The 24,778-nt window shown below is 37.4% G+C and overlaps 1 protein-coding gene across 1 annotated transcript; it reads right to left on the bottom strand.

Moving 5' to 3' along the window:
- Window positions 1-7,137: 7,137 nt before the first annotated feature.
- On the bottom strand, window positions 7,138-24,770 carry LRRCC1 (leucine rich repeat and coiled-coil centrosomal protein 1; the record flags this gene model as incomplete). Its single annotated transcript, XM_009871436.1, has 16 exons — window positions 7,138-7,279; window positions 7,469-7,677; window positions 8,529-8,692; window positions 9,364-9,538; window positions 10,755-10,940; window positions 11,694-11,895; window positions 13,179-13,318; window positions 16,315-16,519; window positions 17,648-17,796; window positions 18,122-18,308; window positions 19,623-19,822; window positions 20,516-20,725; window positions 20,826-20,995; window positions 23,354-23,521; window positions 24,292-24,357; window positions 24,686-24,770. Coding segments are annotated over 16 exons (2,658 nt in total), but the record flags the coding sequence as incomplete, so codon positions are not given.
- Window positions 24,771-24,778: the final 8 nt, after the last annotated feature.

The raw sequence follows: 24,778 nt of genomic DNA, 5'->3' as shown, positions 1-24,778 counted from the left end.
CGGCGCCCGACCCGGGGGCCAGGGGTGCCCCGAAGATTGGCTTTGCCCTGTGCCACAGCGCGTCGCCACGCAGCGCTCCGCTGGCGTTCGATACACAAGCACTCAGATAATTACCATCGATGTTCTTAGGTCTCCTGACGCGGGACACGCAGATGGGCTGGCAAGAGCCGCTGAGAGTTTTATAAACTGCCCTGTACACTGGTGTCCAAATACCCTCGGCCTTACCCTTCACTCAGGTTCGCCTCTCCTACAGTTACCATCTGATAAAAGTACAGAAGCTTTGAAGTCCACACCATATAAGAATTTCTTTCTTCAATTTGCTTGAAGAAAGAAACGTTGTTGAGAAAAGACCCTGAGATAGCCCATGGCAGGACAGGGGTGTTGTGCTGAACATGCCATGTCACACCCTCACGGGTAAGAGCTTGTCCAGGGCAATGCAGAGGTTGCTTTGGAACTTGAATCGTATTCCTCCTGGTCTTGGGTAACACAAAAATTTCCTGACTGGTTATACATTCAACATATATTTAAATAGATCCATTACCTTGTCTGGAAATAAAACAGAATTGATTTTAAATTGTCATGATTAAGGCAGGAGAATAGGCTTTGCCTCTGACAAGTCAGAGTTCACATTTAGTTTATATATATATTCATTTATTTTATACCTTGCTGTAATGTCAGGTTGAAGTTTATGAATTGGTAAATTTGGCACAGCTTTGACTTACACCATATTTGTATTATTTTATCATTTTGATAGAGCTTTTAAATAGGTAAATGATTTCTCCTAAGGAAGCTGTGCAAGCATAAAGAGGGAAGCGATGCAAAAAGTAGAATTACCTGCAAGAAAAAAACAAACAATACAAACAGTACTAACATGTGCATGTACCTAAGTAGTGTAGTGTGAGATTTCTGACCCAAGAGCAAGGAATAGAAACTATGTTAGAAACAGTAATAACTTCCTGTTGTGAAATCAGAAAATACCGTCATAATGAAAATTTTGGAGGAAAAACCTCTGAGCCTATATTAATGAATTAGCTTAAGAGTAATTTCTTTGACCTTCCTGGTGCATTCCAGGTATTCAATTACTTCACCTAAAGTGTAGCTTAGTCAAACAATAAACGAACAACGACAAAAAAAAGGCGTGCCCAAGGCAACACCTAGTATGACAGAAAAGCACTCTGAAGTGGTGCAATCTTTCTACACAGTGATACCCATTTAAATACTATGGAATAGGTATTTTCTTGCGTAACGCAGCTCCTGAAGAAGCAGGAGTGTGTAGAGCACAAGCTAGGAATGAGAAGTCACTCCATTCTGTATTTAGATAACATTCCTGTATTTGTATCAGTGAATCCAGAGATCACTGGGATGCCAGTAAACCAGTAAATTAGGCTTATTTTAAACTTCACAACAAAATTTGCTAGACCCTGTCAACCTAACTGTGCTGACTTGGTTCTTACACCTTGCTAACCATTACCACTAGGTAATGGATTCCAAGCAGTCAGTCCTTAATAGCTATATCCCTCCTTAGCTGGGAGCACCCAGTACCAGAGCGGATTCCTTGTCCTTAGCACTGATAGCCCTAGTCCTTGCTAGTGTCAGAGGCCAGACACAAGAACACTGGATATGGGGAGCCAAACCTGAAGTAGATGCCTGCTTACTGCTCCTTTCCCCACCAAATTTGGGATCTTACCCTCTTGTAAGACAGTGTGATCTCCAGACAGTTCTCAGCCCTCCACCTCCATCCTTAGATAAAGTTACTGTGCAAAGCAGGGCAGTGGTGGTGTTTTCCCAGGCTGCTGCTGGTACCTTATTCAGTTGTTGGGCTGGGGTTGTTTTGGGTTTAGTTTTTTGTTTCTTATTTTGCTTTGCTGCTTTTTCCTTTCTTAAAGCAAAAGCAGTCTGTTCCCAGTTCTCAAGGTTGTGTTTTATCAAAGACCATCAATGAGTTGTTTTTGCTGCTGTGGCCTCTGCTTTCAACTTGTGCCTGTGTGTTTTCAAGGTCTTAGTTACATCCCACACTTTAACTGTGCCTCATAACAAGAGGCAGCTGGTACCAAGCTCTGGTTCACACAGTGAGTTCTCATAACAAGTTGATAACAAGCCCAAACAGCCTTGCACAGTCAGCCAAAGGCCAGTGCCTTTTATTAGTGCTGCTGGGCACACAACCACCTCCACAGTTACACCCCGCTGGTGTGCTTATGGCCAAGTTCTGAACAAGCTGAAGGAAAAAGCAGCTTTAGTGGCCTCTGTCCCCACTGGAGCTCCAGCACTCTGCTTTAGCTCCTTAGGAGGTGCAAGGTGGGAGTAGCTCCACCTGGTGTACCAACAAATAACTGATGGTACTACTCAACTATTTTACTTGCTGCTGCAGCATTAAACCTTCAGGGTGTGGTGTAGAACAGCAACAGTTAAAATAATCTTCTGAGAACAAGCAAATGAAATAAAAGCCAGAGTACAGTGGAGATAGTGAAGTCTCCATCCTGAAAGAAGTATAATAATCATGTTAACATAAACTAACAGCTTCTTATGGAAGCCTTATTATCTTCTATTTTTCAAAAGCCTACTGCCATACAGAACCAAATTACAGTGCCAAGAAAAGCCCAAAGCCACTCTGAGTTGCAGGAGTCACCCATCTTTACCAGCACCATAATTTTTTTTTTTTTTAGTGTAAATTCGTGGATATTTCCTTACAAGTATCTTTACTCCAGTGAAACAAAGCTTCAAGTTCTCATCCTAGAAGCATGATAATTCCTAATTTCATATATTTTTCATCTCTATAGAGAACATGATAATTCATATATATATATTCCTCTCTATAGAACATGATAATTCCTAGAACATGATAATTCCTAACTTCATATAATTCCTAATTTCATATAATACTTTTCATATATATATATGTATATATGTATATGTATGTTCTGGCCCATTTTGACAAAAAAAATTAAAAAAAAAACCACCCCAAAAGGTTAGAAATAACTATTTATTACGAAAATAATGTAAAAAAACAATATGTCTGATCCTTGAACCAAAGTATATCACAAAGAATTTATTCTCTAGAAAACAAGGAAAAGTGCACTGTAGTGTGTAAATTTACTTAAGTTGGTGTACTACACTTTTTAGTCTATATATTAATAATCTTCAAAAGTCTTCCTGAATATCCTTCAGTGCATGTGTAAGTCGTCTTATCTTATTTTCCATGGCTTTTTTATGGTTTGCCGTTTCCTGCAGAAGCTGCCGCATTTCGTCTTCAACATAGTAAACCTGAAAGAGCACACAGAGATCAAGTAGAATTTTTGCTTTTTCTTAATATGCGTAAACCCACATAATCTCGGCAATTTTTAACACTGATAAGCAATGCAAGACTTATATGCTTATGTTTAAATAGTCAATGCACTACTTTTGACAGTAGCAGAATTTTGTTTTAAAAAAAACACCCCATATTGATTGCCAGGAGATAACAAGTAATGTATTAAAATCAAAGCAGCTACTACACAGAAAAAATACGAGATGAATTAAATGGATTATCTGGCATATTCATCATTATCCTTGCCTGTATAGATAAGGAAGTGTTTAGCTATCAATGTGTAACAGCTACATAGCATGCTACCTTCCTTTGGTTAAGTACAGAACCCCAGGAAGGTACAGTCCTAGAAATCTTCTTGCTCTGCAAAGACTGAGTAGTAAACCAAGGCTAATCTGGACATCAGCCAGTTTGGTACAAACCGGCGACTTCCAAGCAACCCAGGAGTTGTAGTTGCTGTAGAAGAAAAATGCAAATACAGTTAACATATAAATTAGTGTTAAAATTACTTTTTCATTTGCTGCTTCGATTTGTTTTTCCTTTTCATTTGCCAGCTGCAATAGTTCTTCCTGATGAGCCTCCAGCATTGACTGAAGTTGTTTTCTATAAGCGTCATCCATTTCCTGAAGCTTTTCCACAGCAATCCTAAAAAAATGATTAAAAAAAGAACAGTAAGTCACAGTCCTGCCAAAAACTGAAGTATTTTGCTTTGCCCAGTTCTGCCTTCAGTAAGGTTTTAGTAGCACAGACATAAAAACAATTATTTCAGTGTCTAGCAGCAGAAGATGCCCTGATTTTTTCAAGCACAGGTTCTATTTCTATGAGCCACATTTAGGGCTTCTGACATTCCCCTTAGCAGCAGCATTTGATCATAAGCAAAGAAAACCAAGATTTGGACTTGCTACTATCAACGTGGACAACTTCACCTGCATTCAAACATCTACTACTTACGCTTTGCTTCCCAAGAAGTGAGTGACTGAACTACACAATCCTGTAAGCTTGTGTCTTACAGGAAAAGTGCTTCAGAGTAGTGAAGCATTTCCTATACTCCAAGCAAATTCTGCTTTTAGGGGATAATTCTAAAATAAATAGCAACAGAAAGCAATGCAAGTTATTCCACTATACTGTTAAATGACACCAAAATTGTGAAACAAAAAAAATATATGGGACAAAATTCCAGTTTCACTGCCTATCTTCCAACAACTTCAAAATCGAGTACTACTGACTATTTGAGGTGATTTTAAAAAAAATCTAGTTATGGTTTGTTTGTGGTTTTTTGTTGTTTTTTATTTTTACAATCAACCTTGACCATCAGTGTATTTCTCTCATTTATTAATCAGATGACTTTCCTTAAAATAATAGTGAAGTGATTAATCAAAGTTTTAATTTAAAAATGTAAAGCAAAAAAACCTTAGTCATGCTAGCTTATTCCTTCAGTAACAATGTGGTTATGACTGCTAGAAAAATACACCTTCTTATTAACTAGCTAATCTTTTCTTAAGAACGGTTAGATGGAAGGAAGAAAAATAAGAGAAAGGGGCCAAAGAATAAAGTAAAAGACATACTAACAATCTAAGCTCATCACAGGCAATAGTCTACCATGCCAGAAGCATATGAAGTAACTGAGCAACACTGAAGTCCCCGACTATTTTCTGGGTTATGAGTATTTGTTTCTGTATCATTTCAGATTTACTACTGACTGCTCAAGAAATTGACAGTACAAGGGGAACACTAAAAGAAATTAAAAACCTGTTGCTACTTGTTTGGGAAGAAAATTACTAGTAACTTATAAACAGCGTGTTTGGCACAGACCAAAATATTTTTTAGTATTGTTCTGCTAAGTACTGAGGACCTGCCCTCAATCAGGTATTTTCATCATCCTGCACAGACATCAGTGAAGCACTCTGGCCTCTCCCGGAAGCCCAAACGCAAGCCACAGTTGCTTGGCTTGATCTAGAATTTGCAGCCAATTTGTCCCATGCATCGTGGTCAGGAGCTAGAAGGGTGACAGGCTCATGCTCAAAGAAACCCTGCTCCAGGCTGTGAGACTGGGCCTCACAGTCCCTGCCTGACTCCAGCCAGCACTGTGTTACCAATACAGGCTGGGGGATGATGTGCTAGAGAGCAGCCCTGCAGAAAAGGACTTGGGAGTACTGGTGGGAAAAAAGCTGGACATGAGCCACCCAATTTCAGCTGAGTAGTTTATTTCTTGAGTCCCTGTTTGAGCCCCACGTTGGGTGTCATTTCTGGCAGGCTGAAAGGCATGGGCTCAACTCTTAAGAGAAGCTACGACAAAGTTTATTAGCGAGAAACACTGTTTATGGGTTTCAAGCAGGAGACCAGACTATGCATCCAGGGTTGTTATTCGCTCATATACTCCTTCAATTACCCTCGTATCACACAGGGAGAATAGATGTTCCCAGGTCTGTTTTGAACATACTCTCCCATTCACATCTTCTGTTCAAGATGCGTCTTATCAGTACCCTCTCACGAACGACTCCCAACACGAGCTATACTCGGCTGGTCACAGTCCCTCTTCATTATAAGCAAGTAAGAGTTATGTACTTGTTTAGTAAAGAGGTCAAGGATTAAAGTCTTAATTTTGCAACACACCACTGCCAGTACAGCTGGCTGTGATATGTAGGGTATCCGCACCCAATGCACACTTGCAGCCCAGAAGGCCAATCACATCCTGGGCTGCATCAAAAGTGTGGTCAGAAGATTAAGAGAGGTGATCCTCTCCCTCTACTCAGCTCTTTTGAGACCCGACCTGGAGTACTGCATTCAGCTGTGGAGCCCTCAATACCAGAAAGATGTGGACTTGTTAGAATGGGTCCAGAGGAGGGCCGCAAAAAATGATCAGAGGGCTGGAGCACCTCTCCTACAACAGGCTGAGAGAGTTGGGGTTGTTCAGTCTGGAGAAGAGAAGGTTCCGAGGAGACTTTATAGCAGTCGTCCAGTACCTGAAGGGGCCTACAGGGAAGCTGGGGAGGGCCTGTTTACAAGGGCATGTAGCGACAGGATGAGGGGCAATGGTTTTAAACTAGCGCAGGGTAGGTTTAGACTAGATATCAGAAAGAAGTGCTTTACAGTGAGAGTGGTGAAATACTGGAACAGGTCACCCAGAGAGGTGGTGGAGGGCCCATCCCTGGAGGCATTCAAGGTCAGGCTTGACAGAGCTCTGAGCAATTTGATCTAGTTAAAGCTGTCCCTGCTCACTGAAGGGGGTTTGGACGAGGTGACCTTTAAAGGTCCATTCCAGCCAACACATTCTATGATTGTACAACTGTAGGAGAGTCCTTATCATACAAACGTAACACGGAGTTTCCTCACAGAGGTAAGCCAAAAGCACTGCAGTGGAATGGGCATGCTAGGGAAGAAAGACTGTACGCTCCAATTATTTTCAAGAGGAATAAGAACATACCTAAGGAGTTTAAAGGATGAATCATAGAATGGCCTAGGCTGGAAGGGACCTTAGTGATCATTTAATCCAACCTCCCTGTCATGGGCAGGGACGCCTCTCAACTAGATCAGGCAACACATGGGGACAGAACAGGAATCGAACCAGCGACCTTGGTGTTATCAGCACCATGCTCAACCAACTGAGCTAACCAGCCCCCTTGAATGCTGTGACTGAATGCTAGTTCCACAAAAGTAAGTCACACGTACAGCAAGAATTACTTCTAGGCACACAGAGTTTGAAGCAACTAGGCCCACCAAGTACTTGAAAAGGTACTAAACACATTCTTTCATCATACAATCAAACATCTGTGTACACTTATTAACGGTGTAACTCTATAATAACTGGGCAGTCATAAAAAAAGCTGTTAAGGTGTTCACCTCTGAGTTTGAAGACTTTTATTTCTCTCCTCAATCAGCTTCTTCTCTTTGATATCGAAACTCTCCTTCATTTGTTTAACCTGCACCTCCAGGTGACTTATTAGCTCTCCTTTACCTTGCCACTTCTTTTTCAGTGCACTGAAAACAAAATGCACATATTTACAACGAATGTAGATACCAGTTCTTGAGGAAAAAAAGTTTTCATACTTCCATTTTTCCACATTTCTGTGTGTTTTGATATCAAGCAAGTACCCTCTGAACACAGTATGCAACACTGAAATTACTCTGTTACAATACCAAAGAATTATTGCCACTGGTATGGATCACCTGTGTGCATTCTTAATGTCATCAAGTTCCACTTCTTTTTCTTCTAGCAGTTGCTTTAATTCTTCTTTTCTTTTATTTTGCCTTTCTAATTTTTCCATTAGCTCTTCAAATTCAGCAGTTTTTTCATCTAACTGTACTTGAAAAGATTTCTGAGCTTCCCGACTTTCTTCATGCTGCTTTCTGATTTGTTTATCTTTTTCTTGTAAGCCCTTTAGAAGACAAATATTTTAGAACAAACTCCATTTTAACTTTATTATTTTAACTTTATTATTACACTTCAAGAGAATCTGTTTAGTCTATGCTGAAATAAAGCAGAGTTGGACATGTGAAAGTTTATTCTTCTGCAAGTATTATCTGAAAAATACTTAGTAAAGTAACAGCTTCTCAAAGAAGTCAGAATTTAAAAAACCACATCAAACCATATATCTGAAATTGAAAGTAAGTTAAGGAAAAAATTATTTAGAACTCTAAACCAACAACTTATTCTACATACAGTATCACTGAGCTCACATTCTGTTATGTGGCTGTATCACTTTAAGAGCGAAGCACCTGACTTTGATATAATGCGCTACAAAACTTTGCTCTGATTAATAAGCTGAAGTCTTAAGTCTCTAAATGAGATGAATGGAACTAATAAAACATAGTAACTTGTTAAAATACTGATTTACAAGAACAGAAGAAAACAATATTTACATTGTAAAATAAACCTGAGGCAAAACTTTTAAGTTTACCCCCCTTCTTTTCTTTTAAGCACACAGGAAAAAGTATGCTACACTAGATTTTCCCCTCTCAAAATCAGTATGAAGCATAACTTTAAGCACAGCAAAGACAAAGTTTACATAAATATGGTTCAATGAGAGATTCCAAGTAGCATCTGTGTACATCAAGTTAATACAAGGCCCTCTCCTCCCAGTAAAATCATCTGCCACTAACAGCCTGACTTCTTTCTGACTTGGTAACCTAGGAGTGCAGAGTCAGCTTTCATTATAGCCTTTACAATAACTTCCATTGTATATTTTAATTTTAGCTAAGCATAGAGATTGTCAGACATGGCACTTACTTCTTTTAATCTCCTAATTGTTTCTGTCTGATCATCCACTATTTTGTTTTTAATTCTTATAGTGTCACTGTCCTGTTCCTTTTGCTTTTTTAACATCTCAATCTCGTTTGTCAGAACTTCAATTTTTGCCTCCAGTTTTCCACGATCTTGAGCAAGATGAGCTCCTAGATAAAAAAAGGATATTCACAGCACTCATTTTACAGATGACTTTAAGATGTATGATGTCAGGGAAGGGGAGGACGCAAAGGTAACAACCACCTTAAAAAACAAAACATGACAGTTTTGAAGAACTGAGGTTCTGTATTTTATACTTTGAAAACTTCTCTGATAAAAGTCAACCATAAATCTTACAGACCCAGCCAAGCTTCAAGAACCCACAAGGTTGTGCTGAATCACTTGAGTTCAGGGAAAAAAAAAACCACATTAAAACAGACCAAGCCATTTTTCCCTTTGTATTTAACACTTTTTAAAAAGATAATATATTGAAACTTTCACATTACACTTATCTGATAGTGTTGTGTAATGCTACTTTTCTATTTACAAATCCTTGTTTTCCTAGCTTTATATTTAAAAGTTTTTTTGTATAATATCATGATATTTTAACATTTTAGGGAAACAGATACACTATTTGCAGCTAACTGCCGTTATAGTTCCTGTAATGGCCTGCAAGCTACAGAAGATCTGTTTTTGCATATCATCTTTGCAAGTGGGTAAGATCAACAAGGCATCCAGACATCTCATTGGGATTATAACTAAACTGGAGTGTTTATTTGAAAGGTATGACATTAAACACCACCATTTGTTCTGCAAACGATAAAAAAATACGTTATTTTACCCTGTTGTGCCAACTCCTGCCCCCATATTTTTCTTTCCATTTTTAACCCATCAATCACAGATTCCTGAGCTGTCAGCTGAGAAGTAAGTTTTCCATTTTCCTTTTTCAGAAGTTCAACTTGAACAGCCTTCTGTTTGTTCTCCTCTGTCACAGTTTCAAGTTCTTCAGTTCGACACTGTATAAATAAACATTGGAAAAAAAGGTGGCAAGATCCTTTGAGTATTCAAAATTTCAAGTCAATACTGAGCAGCTAGGAAAGTAATACTTATATACAGCAAATTAATTTAATTGAGGAATATTCTAGTAGTATACTGTAAAGAGATGCAGATGGAACCCTGTAATGAAACATAAAAGTTTGCTTCAAATAGACACACTTAAATCCCAGAAAACTGCAAATCATGATTCCTAAATAGCCACGTTAACCTATCATTATAAAAACCTGTTTAGAATTATAAATGCACAAATAAAAAAAAATTTATTAAATCGAGATACTAAAAAACAAATCAAAAGAAAACAGATGGTGTGATGCACTTCCACTTCCCATGATAAAGATCTGTCTTCAGTTATGCAGGCTACTTTTTCTTAGAGATTACAGCTGTTTAATATAGCTATTTTTAAAACTTTATTTTTTGGCAGCATCACCAGCTGGTAGAATCCTATACTATACAGCAACACAATATTTGGACACCCCAACAGCAACATGTACGGGGGAGATAAGAAACAGCTGTGCCATGGTCCTAGTGCACAGAAGTTTTATGATAAAAGATGTACTGCATACATATACAGAGTGAGTCACACAGCAGTTCAACAGTTACGTTCCTAAGATTTTAAAGGGTTGCTTATGGAAAATATAGTACTATCATGTGTACCATAAGGTAATCAGTAGTGTAAGATAAAGCTACTGTGCCCACAGTATTTAGCATTACAATTAGCAGATAATGATTAACACTGCCAATTTTATGCAACTCGAATATTAAGCTGCTAAGAAATACACTTGATTTCTTGTCCAGTTTCATTTTCACTTCCCATACAGTGACCACTACAGAATTATATTCCATTCCTTTGAACTTAAAACATATCTGAGTTATTAATGTAGGTTTTTAAATCTCACTTTAGAGTGACCACTTCATTACATACAAACTGCTAGCGCTTACAAGGGAAGGAGCGCGCTTCTGAAAATACGAGTAAGTGTACATTTTGCTATATGGGCAGCAGTGTTTGTGAGAAATAGAAGCGCAAGATGCAAGAATAAAGGCTGATATGGAGAACTAGGTTTTAGTGCAACAGTAAACGTATGTTTCAGTCCATCTACCCTGTATAGTACTTTAATAGATGAAATATTACAAAAAAAAAAAATCATACATGTAGTTGAAATATTTCGAAACAAGTACCTTCAGGTTTGCTGCAGCTTCTTCATTTGACTTGGTTAATTCTGCAATCTTTGCTTTCTGTTCTTTCACTATACTTGTCAGGTCTTGAATCAGACATGTCATCTCTTTCTCCTTTTGTTCAAATTCATAGAGGGCTCGTTTATGTTCAACTAGATCAGCAGAAGCATTTTCAAAACCCTCTTTCACCTGAAGTTTTATAAGACAATACTTGAAAAATGTGAACATTTGGAAAAAGTGTGTATACAGTATACATACCTACAAGTGACATTTGAATTGTAAAATAAAGGAAGAAACACAAGTTCATCAAGAGCATGTGAATTAGTGACTATGTGAAACTGGTTTTCTACCAGTTTGTTGGTGATATTTCAACTTAAACAACTGGTTCTGCTCAGCTACAAATGTGAAAAAAATCAAAACCAAAACAATTTTATTTCACTTATTTCTATGGCAAGTGTTCACATTATTTTATATGTTATCTAAGGAATTTAGTAAGCAAGTTCTGAATTTGAATTTCAAAATGCATACCCAAAATTCAATTTTGAAACGTTAAACAGAGCATTGTATTATTAAATACACTAGTATATATCTAACCATAACCTTTCCAAAACAGAAGAGTTTTTACAATTGAATATATTGTAATGGCTCAACATCTTTTAAAAAGAAATGTATACCATCAGACAGAAGTTTTTCTAATTTCTTTTATCTTTTACTTATGAGCAAAAATGTTGTGTCTTTTGAGTGTTGACTTTGCAACTGGCGTCTATGTTCTAATCATGGATATTTCAAAGCTTACTACCAGTCTTTTTTTAGATAAATCCTAGAAACAAAGACCTTAAGAGTCAAAAAACCCCAAACCAAACCCAACCCAAAACCTCAAATCCAGCACATATAAGAGAATTACAAGTCTACCTCGTCTGAGATGAAATGTCTTAATCTTACCTCTTTAAACCTTTTTGCTTCAATAGTTAAAGCTAGACGAAATTCATCTTCCAACTCTTTGTACTTCTGGTTTAAGGTATCAATTTTCTCCTGAAATTCTTTAACACGCTGTTCATGCCTCTGCTCCTCTTTAGCCACTTCCTTTGACACAGCATCTTGAAATTCAGGTCCATTTAAAGCAACTCGGGTTTCAAGTTCTTTCCTGAAGTTACCAAATATATACTTGAGACAAGAACTGCAGTATCTCACAATGCTGTTTCAATTTATTTCCTTAGCATTTCTTAAAAGGAATAATAAATTACATAATAAATGGGATAAATTTCCTAGTTCCACAGACAGGATTTCAGTCCTAATGACAATGGCCCTGGGATGAGGAAAAGTGGGTGGACTACTGTTAAAACACCCAAAGGAGTAACCTTACTTTTTAATTTAAACTTCTGTATTCAATTGCTCTTTAGCTGTCAGCATTTGTTTGCTTTGCTGTTAACAAAGAACTGAAAGCGACACTGGAATCGGAGAACCGCACTGTACGGCCTGATACCCTTTTTTTGCAGTCATTCACTTCTTCCTTACCCAACAACTGTTGCTTCCTGCCCAATCCCAAAACCTGAAAAGCTGCAGCAACAAGTTCCAGGATAAGCCTCCCTTCTGTCTGGAAGCATCCCTATAGGAGAATGTTGAAGCAGAAGTTCCCTGTACTTTAAGACTATTCTGTTCATCTACTTTAAAGCACAAACACAAAACCTACCCACTATCCTTCACATTGTATCTTTTGGAGATCTGTGATAATAACTGGATGTTTCAAAACTGAGCTATCAGATTTGTCCCATCTAAATCTGCAGTTCTCTTCTTATCTGAATACATTTATCCCTGGAAATTTAGCAAGGGTACCCAGCTTGTTTTATTAATAACCTTCCTCACATACTAGTATACCACACATCACTTGTGGCTTTAGTTTGTACACAGACTAGACTGTATTAGCTAAACAGTACAAAACTTCTGTTAAAGTATTCTCAGAAAAAAAGAGGAAATTTTGAGAAGAGGAAAACAGCCAGCTACCACACAAGGTACTGTAGAAGCTGACTTGTTTTTGTTTTAAACACTTTATGTTATTGTAGTATATGCAGTATATGTAGTATATCTTCAAGCAATAAATCAAATGCAATTTTATTTTTATCTGAATTAAAAGTGTATTTTAAATAAAAAGTTCAGCCACGTAAAAAGGCAAGAGCCTATCAAATGACAAGCAGAATCACACAGTTGCCTAGAGGAATTTATAAGTCAAGAATCTACAGGATATGAAGATATTAATAAAATGAACAAGAAAACAGATGGGAAGACATTTACATTTTCACAAAGACAATCTTTCCCATCAAAAAATTAAAAACAAACCCAGAAACATGACATTTTGCAGAATACATTTAAACAAAACACATTTGCAACACTAGCATCTCTATTAATTTGTGAAAACAGAAGACTGCATACCTCTGCTCTTGCTCTCTTAATATAAGAAGTTCATGTAGTTGTTTTACCTTCTCTTTCTGTTGTCGAAAGGATATTCGAAGTAACTGTACTTCTCTTTCATTTGCTGATGCTTTAAGTTCTGCTTCTTGCACCTGCTTCATCTGTGCAGAATTCATAAAGACAGGAACAAGATTTTCTTACAACTGTAATCTATTCTTCTTGTCTTATACTAGAGTACAAAGGAACAGGTGCTTGATTCAAGTTTTATACGTGTCTACCTGGGCTATTTTGTTTATGGCATGCTCAACAACACTCAGGACTTTTCTTTAAAGAATTTTATGTTAAGTCCTAACCTAAGACAAAGGAAGGGTTTCAGTTCTTTTTGCGGGGGGAGTGTTTCTCAACATATTGTGTTACACTTGCAAAAATTTAAGACAAAATGTTTAAAATCAAGTTTTAGCCTAATTTACTACAACATACAAAAAAGCAACTTTGATGAAGAACCAAGGACATTTACTTAAGCGAAATAAGCGTAATGGCAGAACGAGTTCCTCAGTTACACAAACTGTTGTATTGCAATACTTGTATTGTTTCAAGCAAAACATTTTTAGAAATATTTAATATAAACTTTTTTTAACACTTCATTTTACAGAAATATCTATCTTCCTGAGTTTTACAATTTCAAGTTGATGAACAGAGCCGCCTTCTAAAGATTTTACAAAAATAGAGAATCGGTACCAACACTAGGTGGCACACTCCACTTTCTTCCATTTGATGCAAGCTTTGATGAATAATTCAGTTTTATAGTCTTAAGCTTTTTACATACAAAGTTGTTTTTTCTAACTCAAAAAGTAGCAAAAAAACCCATAAAGAAGTTATTATAAAGGTTCTAATTACTTGTGAAGTGGTAATTCAGAATCAAGACAATTCAGAAAGCTGCAACATGGAACATGAAACAGAAATAGCAGAAGTGATGTCCATGGAGATATTCTTACACCTAATCATTACCTACAACATTCATCTCAATCCTTTTGTGCTCAAGCAGTGAGCAGTAGCTAGTGTGTCAACCTGTCTTTCAAAGCAAAGGTTGTCCACATTCTGTACGTTCACAATTCTAGTATCTTTGCTTTTCAGAGTATCAAATCTGTAAACGGACAGCTCAAGATTGCTCTAAGTGTCAGTTATTTAATGGCAGAGCTAGAATGCAACAGAAACAACCCAGTTGACTTTCCCACTCTCACAAAAACCAAAATAACCCTAACCCCCACAAAAGACAAAGCCCCCACATCTCTTTCAGAATTCCATCACAAACTTGGCTTTTCAACAATCAAAATGAAAAATAAAAAAATTAAGAAACAGCTGTACAGTGTCCCACAAATATTGTTTTCAACATTTATCATCTCCTGCTATGTCCCTTAATACACATAAGTGCTGCTGCATGTTACAAGTTCCAGCTTAAGAATGTCAGACGTACCTAAAATTCATACAGCAACTTCAGTTGTATTAAAACTGTCGTGAAGCTTAAGTATGAAGCCAAGTTCTCATGTTCTACATGCTAAGCCTCTTCATAAATAACCTTTAGATGCAGTCTACTGTATTCCTATTGTTTTGTGGATGAAGCAGAAGCAATTTGCTCCTAAACTGAAGCGCTTAAAACCAAAGAATTCAAGTGATATTATATGAAAATTTAAAGACTGTCAGAAAATAGAGCACACATATAGATGCACAGTAACTTGTCTTGGATCCCTTAAAGAAGTAATCTTTAAACAGTAACTATGGAGAGTAAACATAATTTACCACTGAAGTGTACTGTGAGAAAGCTCCATAAAATGTTACAGAATTTGTCAATCTTAGAGCTGATAAAATAAGCCAAAGGTGTATTAAATCTGAACATTGAAAAAAATAATTTAGTTTCTAGAAGATACTCATTTGAAACATAATTATTAACAAGTATTTTCTACAGGATCTTAAAGACAATAAGAAGAAGCATATTCCGTTAAAGTTTTGCGGTTAATAAAAACGATGCTGTTACTGTCAAGAGGTGGCTTATTTCTACAAACCCATTAAAGCAAAAATAAATACTCCATATAGCAGTAAGGGCTTTCCATTTGCATACAGAAAAAGCCAAGAAAAAAATAGTAAGAAAATGCAACCACTCTCCTCTAAATCACTGAATTTAGTACTTTTAAAACTCACAGGCAGATACCGGATCTAAGCCGAAGGTCACTCTTAGATCCTGAATAGTTCCAGGTAAGGAAGAAAAACGAAGAGCCACTCAGGTGCTGAAACAAGAGCCTAAAATAGAGGGTGGGTAATCCATAACTTGAAAGGCACGTGCAGTTTGGCTGTCATGGCACTCCCTGATTCTGTTCCTTTTCAGGGCACCCAGGCAACATGTCCTAGAGCATCATGCCCGTAGTTTAGAGACTTTTCAGCACAGACGTATCAGGATTCAGTTTCTCTAAGTGCATGCATTCAGTGACATAGGAACTGGCTGATATAGGAATATAATTTGTATATATATATCTGTAGGAACAGATATTGGAGGACACAGCATTTGGACATTGAAAATTCAGCAATTTATTGAGTCAGAAATAGTCGCAGTATCTGGACCAGCATCTTGATCTTATATGTTCATACACTGAACAAAGTGCTTCTGACAACAAAAGTATCATTATATTCTCTAGCTGAAAAAACAAAACCAGAAAACTCCAAGCAAACAAACAAGCAAAAACCAGCCCAAAACAACCAGCATCTTTAAAATAAGCTCTTGGCAATTACTGTTTTGTTCTGGTTGCAATTAAAAGCATCTGACTCTCTAGATCAGTACAACAAACAGGACCATCAGATTTTCATCTAGCTAGTAAGATCGTTCTTGATTTAAGCAACATTTAAAAAAACCTGTCTTTGTTACTGTTCAGAAAATACCAACTCTCAGTTTTAAGTATATAGGATTTGTTCTCCTTTATCTTCAGGCCACATCACATGACATGCTTCCACTTATAAAAACCATTGAGAATTTAAACAGATGTTACTAAATACTACTGTGTAGAGAAAACTCAGATTCAAGACTTGTAAAATCTAGTGTTTCTTTATATCTAGGACTATAACAGACACCCTGTTGCTATCATATTATTTACTCATGCAAAATACATACCTCTATTGTTCGTTGCTGCAATCTCTGTGTCTCCATCTTGGATAGTGTTTCTTCTAAAGCTCGCATGGCCTTCTGATGTTCTGCTTCTTTATTTCTTGCCTGATTTAACTCATTAGTAAGTCTTTCAGTTTCACCTTTCAGCTGTTCGACATCTGCTTGCAGTCTTGCTTTAATATCTCTCTCTTTCAGTATCATTTCCTTTAATCTGAGAATAGATGCAATTAAATTGTTTTACAAATGTTTTAGTATTTAGTTTAATGCCTAAAACAATGACAAAAAGACATCAGTGTTGTAGCACTGTATCTTGTTCTTTGCTAAGTTTTAATACTTACACCACTGTAATATAAAACTGTTTAAAAATACATAGATTATTAGTGAAGTCATGTCAGGAACTTCATTTTAAAACAAACTAAGCTGGAGACAAACTCGTAGGTAGGTCTTAAAGAAAATGACATTCCAGTATCATTTCATTTTGTACAGAAGTCAAACACATAGTATCAATTAGTAATTTTTTTCTACAGAAAACTTTGAAATATCCTCAAATGTTCTATTTTTTTTGTACAATATGCAGTTTAAAAGAAAAGGAACACAATAAGCCACTTAGCCAAAATGGTAACAAATAGAGGTGGGAAGTGAACATAAGATGAAAAAAAAGGGGAAATAATCACAGTTAACTCAGAAAACACTTGGCTTGTTTATTCCTTACAAGAAAGAAAATGTGTGTTTGATAAATACAATGCAGTTAAGAAAAAGATAAAGCAGACACCTTCAATCGCGGGTGACAACAAACAATGCTGTTTTGAAGGGAGAATTTCTGGAAACAAGGATGTTGCTCAGAACCTAGGTTGATGATGGCAACTGACAGCAAGATATGCCAGGCCTGACCTGCACAACCTATTGTCTGCTGGCCAGCTCTGGCCCAACAGAAACATCTTTGTTCAAGTGCGCTACGTGGGAGAAGAAAAAACACTATATAGGTGAAAAGGGAGACTGGGAATCAGAAGCTAAAAGTATGATACAGGAGAGCTAATAGAGCTTGAGATGAAAGATAAAATACAATTATGATAAAGATTGCTTGGAAAGTTGCAGCTAGAAATGGCGGTAACTGACCTTATACTGTTCTGAGACAAGAACAAGACGAAAGCTATGAACCTACAGAAAAAATTTCATGAAGTAATACCATGAGAAGTTGTAGCACCACTACTTGATGCATCATTTTCCAAGTATATTGTTTAAAGCTGTTCTCAGTTCTTAAGCCCATAACTTGAATTGTCTTGAATAAAAAAAAAAACAACAAATCACAAATTCTTATCCTACAGCACTGTTTCCCTACCTGTCTGTAGTGTACACAGCCATACTCTGAATATTCTTTTCTTCTTTTGCATGTTTCTGTAGCTCTCTGACATGCTCTAACAGTTTCTTCTCTGCTTGCTCTGCTTTCCACCTCCTTTCCTTCTCCTGATCCAGTTCCTGAATCAGCACCTTAACAAGCATGTGGTAAGCATCAACTTACTAGGAAATATTCAAATGTAGCTAAAAATGACAAACAGCATTCATAATGGTAGAACAAGACTTTTCTTCTGTCATCCATGAATTCCAGAAAGTGCAAGTGACCAGGCCAACCCATCCCCCTAAAAGTAAAATTAAATAAATTCTCTTCCAGCTGAAACTACAAGAACTCCACTATTTTTTGATACTACCTACATGCAATTATTATAACCTCCAATGCTGAAGTTTCACCAGGTGACGTATGCTTGGTTTCAGGGGAAGACTTATGATATTTAACTTAAAATGATGCAAAACATACTCGGTATGTTGATTCCTCTGTCGCATTTGAATTAATTTCTTCTATTTTTTCTATATTGCTCTGCCTTCCAGTTAGTATTTCAGCTTTTCTTCCAACTACTTCCAAGTCCTGGGTATCTGATGATGAATTGAGACGAGATTCTCTCTGACTGGAGCGTGGGCACTTTGAGGAACTCTTCTTCTCTTCCCTGTAATAGCAGAACATCAAGGCATACTTAAGAATATGCAGAGTTCTGCATAGAAGTTGAATTGTACAGAATTCAAAACCATCCAGAAAATAATTTGCAAGCAGATCATAAAACAAACTGCTAAATTCAACTCTTCAGCTGTAGAGCTGCAGTGGCTGACTAAACTAATATATTTCAATTTATATGATTTTCTATTAATCACTTCTGATATTTACTTGATAAATCAAACAAATTACTATGGCATCCTCAGCTTAATCACAAAATAAATATGGACAGTGTCGTGGGTTAGGGCTGGGCCAGCCACTAACATGGACAGATGCTCTCTAACTCCCTCTTCCCCCCAAAATGGGAAGGAAAAAGGAACAAAGGAGAGAGACTTTTGGGTTAGAGAAGAAAAAACAACTAGAACAGCTTTAATGAAACAATAATAGAAATAATAGTGGAATGATAAAAGAACTATATACAACTATAGATAGTAGCCCGATATCAAACCTGACTCCCTCCCCCAATAGCAATCCCCCCTGATGCTGCAGAGCAGGAGGCACTGGGGAAGCCCCAGGCTCAGCGGCGGCAGGGGGATGGATACAGGGAGCTGGATTTGGGAACTCAGGATCCGGATCAAAAGCAGGAGGTCAGATGGAGTCCTCCCTGGACACCGGCCATTGCAGAAAAAGGGCAAAACTCTCGTGATCACTCGATTTATACTAAATATGACGTATATGGGATGGAATACTCTCGTTGGCTACCTGTCCTGTCTATTACGCCCCAGAGGTGCATCCTTTTACTTCCTTGTGACCCCTCTTACTACCCGGCACCCCCAGCGTGGCACACAAGAGCCAGCAGTGGCCTTGGTCACTATAGGAATAACCACTGTCTGCAAAAACATGCTGCTGACTTCAGAAAGTGCAGCCTTTTAGAAGAGACTAAACTGAAATGTAAAAATCACTAAACAGGTTTTTAGCTAAACCCAGGACAGACAGTTACATTCTTGACCATTGTTCTGACACCATAAATCTTTTTTATTTTTTATTGACTCAGTTCTCCTGTCTGTGCAGAATTCTTCTGTCACCACAATTCAAAGCAAATATAAGCTGTTAGAATTCTGAAAGTGTTTGTTTTGGAACCTTCAGTTCAATGTCCTTTTCACCTAAGGACAGCAAATTAGTCATATAGGGAAATCACTAAGTGAAGCCTCAGTAGTCAGTAATTTCTAGAGCATTACCACTTTCAGCAAAATGTTTCAAGTCAAATTACGTTCACTTTGCCAATTTCATCTTAATTCATTTCAGCTTTATATGACAACCATTGGGATACCTGTCAGTTATTTCACTTTTAAGATGACTCGCATGACGCCTAGTAGTTGGGGGAGTCCTACGGTAAGTAGGGAACTTGCTTCTTTTTGCAACCTTTCTGTTCTCTTTCCCACTCTCATTTTCACTCTCAGAAGTTGGATCGGTGTCTCTCTTAGCTTTGAGAACATTTGGAGGAGCTTCTCTTCTTGAAGTATCAGACACCTAAAAACAGATTGTAAAAATGTATAGATGAAAAAACAATTTCTAACATTTATTCAGGTGCTATTTTTAAAAAGTTCACACCAGATAATTTTGAAAGAAAAGTAAATAATTGCTTCTACACAACCCTTTGCCTCCTTGCTGAAACACTTTGTTGTTTTAAAGATTTTGAAATATCTTAAGTTTGGGAAAATCCTCAGGCACAGAAGCCTGGTGCAAAATGTAAAACAAATACAGCACTTAAAACCAAAAGCCTTGCAAACGTGGAGTGTACGCTACAAACTGTTACAAAACCACATGTGACAAACCATATCGGGCCAACTTGACCTACTAGCAAGATTAATTTTCTCCAAATCTATAATCCAGATATTCTGCTGCACTTCATATTTTACTCTGGTTCTATTACTATGTTGATGGCTTCCGGGTAAAAAACCAGAAAACAATTTTCTAATATAATATGATCAGATAGTTCTCTTAGTCTCATGCACTACAGGTTTTATTCAGTTTTTGCGATTCAAAGTGCAATCTTCAGTTTTAAAGACTTGTTTTGATTTTATTCCCAGTTTCTCAAAATTAATACGCAATAGCATGAAGTCAGCATATACCAGCAGAAACGCTCCAGTCTGTCCCAGCAAAAAGGTACACCTCATTTTATAAACAAAATCGTCTGTGTAATCGGAGAAAAAAAAAAATTACCTTTTCCAGTATCTGTGAAACTTGTTCTTCAATTTTTTTAATCCTCATCTCATTGTATATTTTATCAAGTTCAGCCTTTTCTGGTTCTGAAGATGAGACAAGCTCCGTAGAGGAGCTGATGGCACTTTGTACTGGTATTCTCACACGCTGACGAAAATGAGCTAATGCCTGGTCGATATGTGGGGTCACCACTGGTAAGGTGACACAGTTCTATCAAAGGGAAAGACAACCCTTTTAACATTAATGAGATGCATGCAATATAAAAATAAAGTCTGTAAATTTTAAAATTAGTACACACAAACTATGGCACCTGACTGCAGGATGAGGGGCGTCCAGGTGAAACCAAAGAGCCCAAAATGTCTTCTAAACATTGCAAATCTGAAGAGTTTTCTTCTGCTGCGTCCACTGGTTCACCAGAAGTATTTCTTCCATCTAGAACTGTTAGCTGGGGCAATGCTTGAAGAACAGTTGCTCTATAACCTTGAGGAGAAGACCATATTTAAAATTGAAATTCATTTCCAGAGGAGATTTCTAGTGTATTTTAGGTAGTCTGTCACCTTAAAATATCCATTGCATTTTTAACAGCAAACAAAACAAAACAAAAAGTAGCAAGTTATAAGCTTCTCACCTTTTCCCACCCATAAGGCTTTCAACAGACAACATAACAAAACAAGCTAACTTGGAAGCTGCCTGCCTAGTCCTGCTCTACACAAGGATTTCCCCACTGCCATCAGCACACTGCAGTTAACCTTTTAATATCCGTCTGCTGCACCAAAACAGTTTTATCGAGTGCAAGGACAGGGAAACATAGTGGAAAGGCAAGTTATGCAAGGACTTAGGCAACTCCACCCTTTTTCAGTGAATGAAACAAGGCATTAGGAAACCAGAAGTTAAATTTCTTTAAATTAATACAATTTGGGCTTCTGAATACTGTGGTTTCGAAAGTAAGTGTCATCAAAAAGGTAGATATGAAGACATATGTAAACACTTGGAGAAGAAAACTGGTAAAATTTTTGAAGTTATCCAGATAACTTTAATATTCCTGTTACTGTTTCCATGGTGCCTAAATACATTTGTAAAACAATCACAGATGCTTATGAAAACGTTACTAAAGACCTTATTTGTGTTCCCTCAATTATCTCTGAGGTTTCTAAGATCTGTACTCACACCACATCTGTATCAGTTATGTGTTCATCTCATTATTTTCTATTACTGTAATTCCTGATGTTCTGCTCGTTGCAATGAAATTTTGTTTCAGCTGTCCCAAAACTATCAACACTCCACTTCTACCTTCTGGTAGATTTCCCCCTCTTACATACAAAATGAACAAAACCTGGGATACTACAGTTTAACTTGTTTGAATACAACGTGTAACTTTTAAACAGGCCGAAAAACCTTCCTCCCAGACAGGAAGCTCTAGGCAATGCAGCTGAAGGTGTGTCCCGGGTTTGAGCTAAAATCCAGTCCTATTTAGTGATATTTTTACTTTTCAGTTTAGTGTCTTCTAAAAGGCTGCATTTTCTGAAGTTCACAGCATGTTTTTGCAGACAGTGTGTGCTACCAGCAGTGATATCACCTGATGTTTACAGTTACTGCCTGGGACTGGGATGCAGACAGGCTCTTGCTTCTATTTATTCCTGTAGTGACCAAGGCCACTGCTGGCTCTTGTGTGCCACGCTGGGGGTGTCGGGTAGTAAGAGGAGTCACAAGGAAGTAAAAGGTTGCACCTCTGGGAGGGTAATAGACAGGACAGGTGATTGACAAGAGTATTCCATCCCATATATGTCATATTTAGTATAAATCGAGGGATCACGAGAGTTTTGCCCTTTTTCTGCAATGGCCGGTGTCCAGGGATGACGCCATCTGACCTCCTGCTTTTGATCCGGATCCTGAGTTCCTGAATCCAGCTCCCTGTATTCAGCTCCCCGCCACTGCCACTGAGCCTGGGGTTTCCCCAGTGCCTCCTGTTCTGCAGCATCAGTGGTGATTGCTATTGGGGGAGGGAGTCAGGTTTGATATCGGGCTATTATCTATAGTTGTATATAGTTCTTTACTTTTATCATTCCACTATTAATTTCTATTATTATTGTTTCATTAAAGCTGTTCTAGTTGTTTTTTCTTCTCTAACCCGAAAGTCTCTCTGCTTCATTCCCTTTTCCTTCCCATTTGTGGGGGGCAAGAGGGCGTTAGAGAGCATCTGTCCATGTTAGAGGACAGCCCAGCCCTAACCCACGACAAGGTGATGGATTCACATGCATTTTTCCAACTCGTACCCATGCCTCCTAGTGAAACACCTGCTTATTATTTTGATGAAAATGCTAATTACTACAGAGCAGTTGTGAGTCTGTCACTGCTTACTAAAGCTCTGAGACAAGGAGGAAAGACTAACAGTTATTAGAGTGCTTAGTACTGATCTTCCTCTTGTGGTCTCTGTCAGTAAACAACTGTCTACTTTCTATGCCTGCCTGCCTTCTCTATGGTCCAATATCTCTATGCACATTCTTCAAATACTCTACCCACTCACTTTATAGTATCACTACTGTTTTCCTCCTATTTCTGCAATGCTTTCTCTTCCCATCACTATCTCCTGCCTTAACCTAAAATAGTAGAAAAGTTGTGCTTTATCAAAGCATACAAAGTTACAATTTTGAGAATACAGATGGGGGGAAAACCCATTTTTTTTTTTAATGGAAAACAAATTAATTTCGACAGAATTTAGATTTCTGAAGGCCGGCCATTTTATGAATGAATTTGCAAGCTTCAGAACCTGGCTCGCAACCGTAAGGAAAACCAGCGACCTAACGCACACAACGCTTTCAGCTAACATGAGCTCCATACCTGCTGTGTGACAAACTGGATTGGCTTTTCCATTTTTTTTCAGAGTCAAACTTGTCAAACAGCGCAGCCCCTTTGTGCACTGAAGTAAGTGCTTAATATTGCTTATACGGTTGCCATGAAGGTCAATATGGCTAATCTTATGACTGGTTCCTTGAAGGCACTGAAATCCTGTAAATTTGAGAAAAGCCACAAAATAATGATTTCTGCTAGGATCTTAGACTACGGGGTTTCGAAGAAACAGCATATTGTTGAAAAATATCCAGTAAATAATATATCATAACTAGAAATGACATAACAACTTCTGCTCCATATCCTTGTCTATATACTAGCTGTATCAGCAGCTGTGGTACATTATCACAAAATACAACAGTTAAACTAGTTATGAGATCTAACCTTAAAGACATAGGTAAGTTTCTAACTATTAAGAAGCATGTAAAAATAAGCATTTTGCTTGAAGTTTCTTTTTATAACTCAGTTAATTAACAAAACTTTTACTCATGTTATTAATTTTCTTTAACAGTCTTCCCCAATTCTTAACCTTAAAATCTTAGAAGAAACAATCAACCATTTCAACAATTAGATTTAGAAGAGAACTTCCACATCACACCTAAAGTTTCCTTTTTATAGCACAAAACCTCAAGATACAAATCTTTCGGACGTATCTTCTGAGACTATTGCATTTCTCATTTTGGAAATAAGTCTGAAATGCTTGCTGTACTACTTTGTGAACAACCTCAGCTTCTCTGAATATAGGAGAATAAATTCCTGCTCAGCACAATCCCTGAAACTTGAAAGCAGAAAGCAGCAGTAGTTAATGCATTTTGTAACATTACTCAATTGGCTGAACTACTAAAAACTTCTAAAAATACACTTGGTCAAATTCTTCAAAATTAAACTGAATCAAATAATTTCTATTGGCATATGGCAAAGTCACTTACCAGAGAGATCGTGTATACGATTATACGACAAATTGAGTAGAGTTAAATTAAAGAGTTTTTCCAGTCCTAAACAAAATGAAGGAAAAAAGAAACAGTAGGATTTCAGAAAAACGCTTCACTTTCATAAAATCTACAGTTATAACTACCAATTATGACAATAAGCTATAATCATAGAATAAAATCAAATTTGCCTTCTAAAGTAAGGCATTTTACTATGATAAAGCTTACAGAGACTACATACTGTTTTTAAAATTTATATAATAATATATAGTTGGTAGCTCACACCGACTCCATATAACCTTAATTGTAGGCCTACTTTCCAGAAACAAGCTTTAACATAACTCTTAGAAAAGCTTCATGAACTGCCAAATGGACAGAAATATGTATTGCACACCCTCCACTTTCGTTATCAGGTTACAGGACAAGCTCAGGGTGCGCAGATTAGCCAGAGAACTCAGCCCCTCGATCCGGCGGATTTGGTTTGATG

This window comes from Apaloderma vittatum, unplaced genomic scaffold (assembly GCF_000703405.1).
Source record: "Apaloderma vittatum isolate BGI_N311 unplaced genomic scaffold, ASM70340v1 scaffold22246, whole genome shotgun sequence".
In the NCBI taxonomy this organism is placed as follows: Eukaryota; Metazoa; Chordata; class Aves; order Trogoniformes; family Trogonidae; genus Apaloderma; species Apaloderma vittatum.
Note: the sequence above shows the minus strand (reverse complement) of the source record. Positions and strands in the feature narration are given on the sequence as shown.